The sequence below is a fragment of the Lemur catta genome, chromosome 3, assembly GCF_020740605.2.
Source record: "Lemur catta isolate mLemCat1 chromosome 3, mLemCat1.pri, whole genome shotgun sequence".
Taxonomy (NCBI): domain Eukaryota; kingdom Metazoa; phylum Chordata; class Mammalia; order Primates; family Lemuridae; genus Lemur; species Lemur catta.
In genome coordinates, this window is record NC_059130.1 from 59,486,483 (window position 1) to 59,497,581 (window position 11,099).

The 11,099-nt window shown below is 40.0% G+C and overlaps 1 protein-coding gene across 1 annotated transcript; it reads left to right on the forward strand.

The window, feature by feature from the left end:
• The first annotated feature begins 827 nt into the window (after window positions 1-827).
• BCL10 (BCL10 immune signaling adaptor) lies at window positions 828-10,792 on the forward strand. The gene is made up of 3 exons (XM_045547624.1): window positions 828-1,167; window positions 7,292-7,580; window positions 9,512-10,792. The coding sequence occupies exons 1-3, from the start codon at window positions 1,111-1,113 to the stop codon at window positions 9,865-9,867; spliced, it is 702 nt and encodes a 233-aa protein (XP_045403580.1). The 5' UTR covers window positions 828-1,110; the 3' UTR covers window positions 9,868-10,792.
• Window positions 10,793-11,099: the final 307 nt, after the last annotated feature.

Genomic DNA, 11,099 nt, shown 5'->3' on the forward strand with positions numbered 1-11,099 from the left:
GCTTCAAATACCATCTAGTTTATTTAGCATGCTGTCCGAACAACAGTCTTGGGCCTCGGGCTCTATCTGGAGCTTCTCTGGTTGCTTTGCATACATTGCTATCAGTAGTTAGAATATGGCCTGGGAACAGTCGTCTGCTCATCAGTCTCCTCCAATAAAATGGATAACTCTTACAGCAGAACAGTCCTATAACATATTAATAAGGACTCAATAAATGTTTTAGTAATAAAAGACAATGATAAATAGTGTGTACTGTGTGCCAAGTACCTCTAAGAACTTTATAATCCCAGCAGCCCTCAGAGGCAAGCATATCTCCATAACACAGATTAATTAATGAGGAAAAAAAAAAGTTTATGAACAGTAACCAAAAAGTATGCAAACGTTAAACCAGCTGTTAAAGCAGTGGGGATTATAGGTGGCTTTCTTTTCAAAACTTTCTTTAATGTTGTAGTTAGGCTGTTTGTGTGTGACCAAAATAGCAATTTAAAAACTTGACTGGGCAAACGCTGCAACAGGAAATTGTAGAGCAAGCTCTGGGAAAAAGGGAGGAACCCCACGGTGCGGACAGGCCGAGGCGAGCGCCGGCAGTATCCGTTGCCTAGCGGCGACGAGCTCCACCCACGGAAATGACTCCTTATTGGGAGACGAACCCGAGGCCATTTGCCCACCACCTGCGGAGGCGTGGCTTGATGTGACGCCCTCTGTGGGCGGAGCCTCTCGGAAAGGCTCCGGCTCAGGGGCGGGACGGGATTGGCCCGTGGGCCGACACCGACTGGCTGCCGGAGGGATGGGGCGGGCTCTGCCGACGGACCCGCCTCGCGGAGGGGCGGTGCCTGCGCCTGAATCTCTAGCACAGGAAAGAAGCCGAGCGCTGAGGCCCGCGGCGCGACGCGTAGATTAGCGGCGCCGTCGGCCCCGGAGGCGGAGCCGGAAGCTCTACGGTTTGACCCCCGAGCCCCTCGGTTTTCGTAGGGGCAGTTGTCTTCCTTGCGACCCGCTCCGCCTCCTCTCCTTCTTCCCCCTTGCCCGGAGGCCTCAGCCTCCGGCCAGGGCTGGTCGGCGCAGCCCAAGCTCCCCGACCCGGAAGAAGCGCCATCTCTCGCCTCCACGATGGAGCCCACCGCGCCGTCGCTCACCGAGGAGGACCTAACTGAAGTGAAGAAGGATGTGAGTAGCGCGACCCTGCCCAGGCGCCGCTGAGGACCCCGGGCGGGCGGGGGCGGGCTGCAGCCCCGCGGGAGAGGAAAGCGGAATCCGAGTCTAAGGACGAGGGGGATCCTCTAGGCCGGAGGAGCGGGAGGTCCGGGCACGGGAGGACCGCGGCACGCCCTACGTCTGAGGGACTGTGGTGGAAGTGATTGTCCAGTGACCGTTAATCTCCGTTTTAAGTCTCTGAACGCAGGGCGTTTCTTCATAGTCAGCTTCTTATCCCACCCTTCACCCGGCCCCTTGTGATTTCCCCTCAGTGCGCTCTGGGAGCTACTTTGTTAGGGCTCGGCAGCTCAGATTCATTCTTGAAACAGGCTGCCTCGGCCGCTGTCTCAGCCCAGAACGAAAGGATCCCCAGCAGTGGAGCAAAAACGTGAAACTCTTTTGCAAAAGGGGCTGGGGGAAGCTCAGCAGCTGAAAGCACAACCTGGAATTCCCCTAGTAAGCAAACGCCCGCATATTTAAATGGGGCAGGGGGGAAATGAATGCATGTAGCTGAGAACTGATGTACAGGTAAACGCTGAAATTATGCAGTAGCTAAATTATGCTCTTAGGCTTGGATAGTGCAGAACTGCACAAACCTTAATATTAATTTGTAAAGAATGACTTTGTTGAGGTATGACATTTCTTTTTCCTTAGCTTTCAGTTATTCGTTTTGCCATATGAGATCTGTATGAGTACCACTAAAATACTTTATATTAATCCAAATTAAAAACAGAAACTCAACAGAAAGTCTATTCTTAACACCACAGTACTTTTACAAAATCATCTTTGTGAATTGGACAGTACAGCAACTTTTTAAATATTCATCTACTCCAAATCCCTTCCTTTTCCCTCCCCTGTAAGGTTTATCACACTGTACTCATAATTACAGTCGGTATGACTCACTAGAAGAAGGAAACTGGATATGACTGGGACTTAGTTTCCTCATTCAGTAGAGATTTATGGAGTACTTACTACATGAAATGTACTGTGCTTGGGCCTGGAAGGATACAAAAAAAAATGAAGATCTAGCCCCTGCTTTGCATTCTAGTTGAGATAAGACAGGAACATTGATAACTACTATAGAATAAGTAAGTGTTGCCTTATTTAAGATGAGAGCCAGTAAAATCATGAACTTCAAGAGCCAGGCCTCTTATGTTCCAGATGCTGTGTCACACAATTTACAATGTTCCTCCTTAATCCTTACAGCAACCTCTAAAGGAGTTAATTGGCATTCCCATTTTACAACTCATAAAACAGGATCTGAGAAATTACAGGTGGAAGGAAATAAGACCTGAACACATATACAGATGTGAAGAGTGGTCTGTAGGCTTTTACTTTTTTCTGTTAGTTCATTGATGTTATCCATCTTCAAGGTTTCAGTTTACACCTATATCAAAAATTCATAACCTTGAAGAAACCATGGATGGGTTTCAGAAGGTCTGTGAAAAAATTGTGTGCATGCTTTTTTCTTAGAGATTTTTCCATGATATTTTCAAAATGTTTTATGATCTTAGAAGTTTTAAAATTATCCACATATTTGGACTTCCTTCTCCCTGAGCTCTAGGCCCTTATTTCCAAATGTCTACTGGAAAGCTACTTTTACATCCTATAGATTGCTTACCTTGTCAATCCTTCCCCCAAAGCTGCCTGCCGCTCCTGCTATATTCTCTGGCTTGATGAATGATATACCACTGCACATCCTCCTGGTAACTCCCGCTTCTTCACTGTCTCCTCCTACCCCCTTCCCCAACTAGTTATTTACTTCATCTGTTTAGTTGGATTTAGTGCAATTTAATAAATATGTATTACATGCTACTGTGAGGTTGATACTGTAGATGGTTCTAAAAGTTCAAAAACTTAAAACTAAGACAATCCTAATTTGAAAATAGCTTGATTTCTTGGGGAGGGGAGGGGGAGACAGACATAAATGATAATTTAAATCACAATAAATGCAGTGAATTTTGCATTCATCCAAAACACTATCTACTTGGTGCTCTGGTAAGTGCAGGATATACAGTGTAGAACAAAATGTACCTGGTTCCTGCCTGCTTCAAACATAGGTCATTAGAGTTGAAAACAAATAAAGATATAATTACAAATTATGGTAAGTTCTGTGAAGGAGACAAACAGTGCTAAGGCAATAAAAAGGCATCTACTGGAGACAGGATGGTCAGGGGAGGTTACATTTAAACTGATTCCTGAAGGATATGACAACTGCGGGAAGAGTGTTCTCGACAGAATAGAATTTGCTGAGGACCTAAAACAGGCAAGACCTTGGTGATTTGGGGAAATTGGAAGCAGGAAGTAGGTAACCCTGAAGTGAAGTTAGGAAGGTGAGCTAGAGCCAGTTCATGAAGGGCCTTGTAGGTGGTAGTAAAAGTGTTTGGGGCTTTTTTAACTCCCAAATGTAGTAGGGACTTGTTGAAGAATTATGTTACATTTTTTTAAAGATCCCTCTGCCTGTTCTGTGGGCTAAGGAGAATAAGAGTGAAGGCAGGGAAAGCAGTGAGGAGACTCCTGGGATTCATATAAATGAAAAATGATGGTGACTTGGATCAGGGTGAAGGCAGTGGAGATGGATGGAGCAGGAGAATTCCAGATTCATGTTTGAAATAGAAATGGTAGGACTTGGTGATGGATTGAATGTGGGAGTTGAGGAAGAGAATGGAATCAGATTAGGAAATGGAAATGTCAAATCAGCAATGAGATCTGCCAAGTCTGAAGATCAAAAGAGAGATCTGCACCAGAAATCTAAGTGTGGGATTGAATGATTTCACGTAGGAAGTTGAGAGATAGGAGAGAAAAGGGTTTTAAAGAGAAGAGGGATTTTTTTGTTGTTTTTTCGAGATAGGGTCTCGTTGTGTCACCCAGGCTAGCACGCAGTGGCGTCATTTCATTGCAACCTCAAACTCCTGGACTCAAGTGATCTTCCTGCCTCAGCCTCCCAAATAGCTGGTACTATAGGCACACACCACCACACTCAGCTAATTTTTCCTTTTTTTTTTTTTTTTTTGTAGAGACAAGGTCTCACTCTTACTCAGACTGGTCTCAAACTCCTGGCCTCAAGCAATCCTCCTGCCTTGGCCTTCCAGAGTGCTGGTATTACAGGTGTGAGCCACCATGCCTGGCTAGAGAGAAGAGTTTTAAAAAGTGTTTGAGAAATTATAGCCACAGAGATCAAAAGAAAATGAGGAGATTGTGGTATTGATGTAAGACAAGAGCAGTGTTTCAGGGTAGGAGTGGTCAACTATGTTCATGCTGCTGAGAAGTCAAGTAGATGAAGACTGAAAATCTTTGGTAAAAAGGAGGTCATTGGTGACTCTGGGAAGAGTAGTGGGGCACGATGGAAATGTCTAGGAATGAATTGGGAGATGAGGTGAAGTCCTGGTAAATAAAAAGGTGAAATGTATACACAGGATGCTACAGGGACAGAGGAGAGGGTTACCTAACTCATTCTGGGGAGTGTTTAGGTAAAGCTTTCCAAAGGAGATGACCACTGACCTGAATCTTAAAGGATGAATAGGGAAGTAGGGTATGAGAAAAAAAAACAAGACAAAGGTAACAACAAAAAAATGTAGAGTCACAGACAGCAATTTTAGATAGAGCATAAAGTTCCAGGACAGAGATAGTGATAGTTTAAGCTGGAGAGGTAGGCAGGAGCCATATTATCAAGAACTTTGTCTGCCATAATTGAAGTTATTATTTTTTGAGCACTTACTGTGTATCAGAGACTGTGCCAAGCCTTCATATACACTATCCCATTTAGCCCTCCTAGTTGTCCTGTAAATTAAGCTTTTAATCATTATTTTATCAATAAGGAACCTGAAGCTTAGAGTGGTAAAGTAACTTGCTCCAGATCTCAAAGAATATGTGGCAAACTCAAGATTTAAACTGAGATTGATCTAATCCTAGAGCCATGCTCTTAACTTCTCTACTATTCTGCCACAGTTGAGGAACTTTATCCTTTAAGTCAGGGGAAGAACAGTGTTTTAAATTTTTTTAAAATTAACGACATATAACGTTTCAGATTTCCATTTTCTCTTGAAAAATTGGGAGATCTAATAGATGCGTAACAGAGAAATTTGAGAAGGAGGAAAGAAGTAGTTCAGTATAGCTAGGTTTGTGTTAATAGTCCGTGTGAAACATGATAAGGACTGATCTAGGGCATTGCTAACAATAGACCTGAGGTGAAGGGGCAAACTAGGTGTAAGTGGTAGGTTGGCAGACTTGGTGGTGTGTGATCAGATACGGCAAGTGAGTGAAACAGAGGAAGAATCAAAGATGAGTTCTTGGTTTATATATGGGTTGGATAGATAGTGGTACTCACAAATGAGTTGAGAGTATCAAAGGAAAAGGGAGAGGGGAAGAAAACTTGGTTTTGGGCATGTTGAATTTGAAGTACCTTTGGGTCATCTAGAAAAAGTCTGAATCACATAAATTTGGGAATCATCAGCATATAGGTGGTAAAAATGACAACCAATGAGGTTTTTAATCTCCCAGGTCCTGGAAATAGAGTTAGTTGCTCACTCTGTGCTTCCCCAGTACTCGACCTGTAATCTTTTGCTGGGCCGTATCACATTGTCTTACAATTATTATGTGTAATATATATTCCCTAGCTAAACCTTGATCCCTTTGCAAATCATATTCATCTTTGCATACTCAGTGCTCAGCACTTGGCAGATTAGGAATTGAGATATGTAAAATGTTGTATGAATAAATAAATGAATGTGAGAGTTAAGTAGACCTAGAACCACAGGAACTCTTTACCTAGTTTCCTCTCCTGCCACCATACACTAGGCTACGTCTAAGATCTTCCATTGCCTTTAGCTTTGTCATTATTACCAACATGTATTGATCCTTACTGTGTACCAGGCACTTTCTAAGCACTTTGCATATATTAATTTATTTATTCCTCATAACAGCCAGATAAGGAAACAAGCCCAGGGGAGTTAAGTAACTTACCCTCTTGGATAAGTTACTTAACTTCCTATCAAAACACAGTCACTGGCAGGGCACAGTGGCTCATACCTGTAATCCTAGCACTCTGGGAGGCCGAGGTGGGAGGATAGCTCAAGGTCAGGTGTTCGAGACCAGCCTGAGCAAGAGCAAGACCCCGTCTCTACTAAAAATAGAAAGAAATTATATGGACAACTAAAAATATGTATAGAAAAAATTAGCCAGGCATGGTGGCACATGCTTGTAGTCCCAGCTACTCGGGAGGCTAAGACAGGAGGATTGCTTGACCCCAGGAGTTTGAGGTTGCTGTGAGCTCGCTGACGCCATGGCACTCTAGCCTGGGCAACAGAGTGAGACTGTCTCAAAAAAAAAAAAAAACACAGTCACTAGCATCAAGCCATTAATGTCATTTATTGAGACCAACGTGGATTTTCTACTAATTAAACCCCTTAGGTACTTCTCAGGCCTAGGCTTGTTTTCTGTGGTCTCTTTTTCTTAATTTCTTCAGTTTTTTCCAACATTCACTTTTTTTTTAGGTTTTTCTCCCCACACAGCCTTCTATTTCCCTTCCACAAAGACAGATTCACTGAGTTAGAGCATAATCTTTCCAATTGACCCCAAAGACAGATACGTTTATGGGCCCTTTTAGTTCATGTGCCTTGTTTTGTTTTTTGTTTTTGATAGTTTTACTCTAGGGAAATGGAATAGTAACAAACATGGCAAAGTTATAAACTGTGAGGCCTCTCACCAAGTTATCCTCCCTGGTCCTGAATTGCTTGCTTAATGGTACCTAAAATACATAGTAGTCTTTGTTGTCATTGTTACTGAAGGTGACCTCTCTATTTCCAGCAGACCTCTCAATTTCCAAGGAACCAAGCCCCCCTAGATTCGGCTGGCCCCTCCTCACAACAGCCTGGTCTTGCGTTTTAGTTGTGAAGATTAGATCCCAGCAGTGAGGAATTCCTGGGCCTACTTGTGTCTACTTGGATCTTCATCTTCTTAACTAGCATGCATTTTAGAGGGCCTGAGCTCCTGACTTTAGAACATTGTCTCACACCAGATTTCTAACTAATAATCAGTCACCTATGTGATTTTCTTAAGTGTTACAAAATAACATTGAAGCATATTTTATGTCTTTTAGGCTTTAGAAAATTTGCGAGTGTACTTATGTGAGAAAATCATAGCTGAGAGACATTTTGATCATCTGCGTGCAAAAAAGATACTCAGTAGAGAAGACACTGAAGAAATTTCTTGCCGAACGTCAAGTAGGAAAAGGGCTGGAAAATTGTTAGACTACTTACAAGAAAACCCGAAAGGACTAGACACCCTTGTTGAATCTATTCGGCGAGAAAAAACACAAAACTTCCTGATACAGAAGATTACAGATGAAGTGCTAAAACTTAGAAATATAAAACTAGAACATCTGAAAGGTAAGATATCTTAGGTATTTAAGGGTTAATTTATATGTAACAATGCTTTTTAAAAATGCAAAAGCAAAACAAAAAAAATGATAATTTTGCTTTTAAAATGTTTAGACTTCAGAACCATATTCGATTTGCATTTTTTTTACCTTATATGATGTCTTTACATTGCAAAAGTGAAACATCATTCAATATCCTATATTTATATTCATTTAACAGTACCATTTATAGAAAACTTACTATCGTGAAATCCCTGTATACACAAGGGTTTGTTTCTAAAGTCAGCAGAATGTAATATTAATCTGTTCAAAAGTAACCTTTGAAAATATTGTACAGCACACATAACAGTATTTAAGCAAAGTATTTTAATCCAACTCTGCTAGCTTTTCTCCCACTAGTTGATCACAAAATGAAGTAGTTGGCATATGTTTATAGGAATCATATTGCATAATATTCATGACTGTAAACACTAGAGTCACAGTCTGGCAAGGTGTGAGAGGCATGGGAACTGAGATCGATTAAGGAAATAGCACATTTACCTCTCCTATTTCACCCTCACTCCAAAGCACACACTCACTGATTGGGATGTTGTATAGCATTGCCTACACAATTTAAATCCCCACCCCTCCACTCCCTCTATTTCCCTCTCTCTGTCTCTCTCTCCAGAGCACATAAGTTAAATGTGCATGTGATGTAGTTCTACTCCAGTTGTTCTAGGCATTGGAGAATACAGAAATGAGTAATTTAGGGCTCCTTAAGGAACTCACAGTCTGTAAGTCCTTGCTGGGACACATTAGAAGTTTCCCCATTTGAGCCATATATAAAAAAAATAGTTTCTATAAAATGGGACAGAAATACTGAAAGTTTAGTTAAGTTGAAAAACTAGTGGAAAAAAATGACATGTAAACGTACTTTATAGATTTTTACCTAAAATTTGTCAACTCTAGAATTTCTGTGCCTGTAGATAGAATCTCTTCTAAGCTTAACAGAAAGATAAATTGTATTTGTGTTTATTCCTTCAATCCAGTGGATAATTGTTAGCTATTCCCTTTGGATATGATAAAATTCTTTGATAGTGTCTTAGTTCATTTTCTATAACAAAGCCTGAGACTGGGCAATTTATAAAGAAAAGAAATTTGTTTTCATAGTTCTGGAGGCTGGGAAGTCCAGGAGCATGGTGCTAGCATCTGGCAAGGGTCAGCTCAAGGCAGAAGGGCAAGAGGGAACAAGACCAGAAACGGTAGAGCTTCTGGGATAACAGCATTAATCCATTCATGAGGGCAGAGCCCTAATGACCCAATCGCATCCCAAAGGTTCCACTTCTTAAAACCTCCAGGATGGCAACCAAGTTTCCAACGTGAACTTTTGGGAGGCGCATTCAAAGCATAGTAGATGAGAACCACTGTCATTTGAATAAACTATAGGTTGAGAACCAGGGCATTATCTATTTAATTGTAGTTCTCACTTTCCCACAAAGTAGTCCTGGAATGTTGGGCATGGCTTAACTGTTCTGTGCCTCTGTTTTTTCATCTCTAACAGTGAGAGACTATCTCAGATGATCTATAAAATCTTTCAGTTCTAACATCCTATGATTCCAGAATCAGTAATTGCCAGTAAACAACTCATAGAATTTTGGCACTTGCCCTGTTTAAATTTTGTTTTTAATTGGCTAATATTTTTGGTACCAGAATGCTAAAGAATTCTTATTAGTTGTGAAAGGTATTTTTTATTTTAGAAGCTGCTTTATTTTTTCCAGGTTTTTCAGTGGTTAAGTATATAAGTATACTATATTTTAAATGTGAATTATAGCATGACATTTAACTTCCTTGAGACTATTTCCTTATCTGGAAAATGCAAATAATAATATACTTCATGGTTGTTAAGAAAAGCAAGTGAGATTTGAAGTGGATTATGACAGAATTTATAAATTTCCATTATAGGACTGAAATGTAGCAGCTGTGAGCCTTTTCCAGATGGAGCCACAAACAACCTCTCTAGATCAAATTCAGATGAGAGTAATTTCTCTGAAAAACTGAGAGCATCCACTGTCATATATCATCCAGAAGGAGAATCCAGCACGGCCCCCTTTTTTTCTACTGATTCTTCTCTGAATTTGCCTGTTCTAGAAGTAGGCAGAACTGAAAATACCATCTTCTCTTCAACTACACTTCCTAGACCTGGGGACCCTGGGGCTCCTCCCTTGCCACCAGAGCTGCAGTTAGAAGAAGAAGGAACTTGTGGAAACTCTAGTGAGATGTTTCTTCCCTTAAGATCACGTGCTCTTTCACCACAATGACAGTTTACTGCCTTTTAATTTTTTTAATAATGACAAGAAATGTTTTAAAGGCTATGAAGCTTTTTATAAAATTGCTATAATGATTTATTTACATTTAATACATGTCTTTTAAAGTACAATGTAAGCATACTTTGTAAATAGAATTTTTAGAATAAAAGAAGCATACTTTAAAGTAGCTAAATGTAAATCATGTTGATCGTGTACTTTTCAGTATTTTCCATTTTTCTTTTTTTAGGTGTTTCTGTGTTTTCAAATATTTTAAAGCTAATTTTAATAGGGAATATTTCTCTATTTGAGAATAGACTCTTTAGGCTGGGAATAATGTTTCTTCTTAGTGTAGTTGTGCTAGAAATTTTCGGAGTCTAATAGTCCTTTCCAACCATTCAGCAGCACATTTTCAGCATTAAGCTGTTCGTATTCAGTAGTAAATCACTGATGGGAAAACTGCCAATATACAGAAAAAAAATCTGTTTCCCACTCCACTGGTCTTATAGGCACTGACAGGGTCTCCTTCTGATGCTGGAGTTTGAGCCACCTAAGACCTCAGTTTGCGAAAATTCATTTCTTATTAACCTTACTAATTAATACTACTTTTTCAGGATTTTCACATTCTTTGCTTTATCATTTTCATTCTTTAAAATATCTTGGCATAAACCTCAATTACTACAAGTAATTTGGTGGGGTTTAAAAAAATATTTTCTCTGTACTTTTTTTTCTTTTTTAATGAGAACCACTATACAGTTAAAAATAACTAGAACAAACTGGTTTTGGGGTGTGTGGCAATTCTATTTTTAATACTATTTGGAATAAGTGAGCCATTAGCCAGATTTATTTTTTTGTTGTGTAATAAAATTTGACTAATGTTACACATTTATAAATCTTATGCTCTCATTGTTTTCATTTAAATTAAAATTCTCTTTCCTGACATGTGTCTCCTATATATTTTTGTTAATTGCAAAAAAGCAGAGCTGGAACAATAACTTTTTTAAATGTAGTGCTGTGTCTTGGAGTTTTTAAAATGTAGTGCTATGTTTTGGAGTTTCAAAATTTTCAATAGGAAACATCTAGAACACTTTTATATGTACCAATATTTATAGAAAACATTTCTTCAAGTTGTGAGATCGAGTTGCATTTCTGGATGGACTGATGAATTTATCAATCATGAAGAAGACTGGCATACTGGCTTGTAAAAAATTTTTATAAAGATTGGATGATTTATGTAGTATAAGCAT

Bases quoted from the DNA above. Each gene is read 5' to 3' on its own strand.
- BCL10 (XM_045547624.1), top strand. From the start codon at position 1,111: ATGGAGCCCACCGCGCCGTCGCTCACCGAGGAGGACCTAACTGAAGTG. The intron at 1,168-7,291 runs GTGAGTAGCGCG...TATGTCTTTTAG, and splicing joins TAACTGAAGTGAAGAAGGAT to GCTTTAGAAAATTTGCGAGT. The intron at 7,581-9,511 runs GTAAGATATCTT...TTTCCATTATAG, and splicing joins AAAACTAGAACATCTGAAAG to GACTGAAATGTAGCAGCTGT.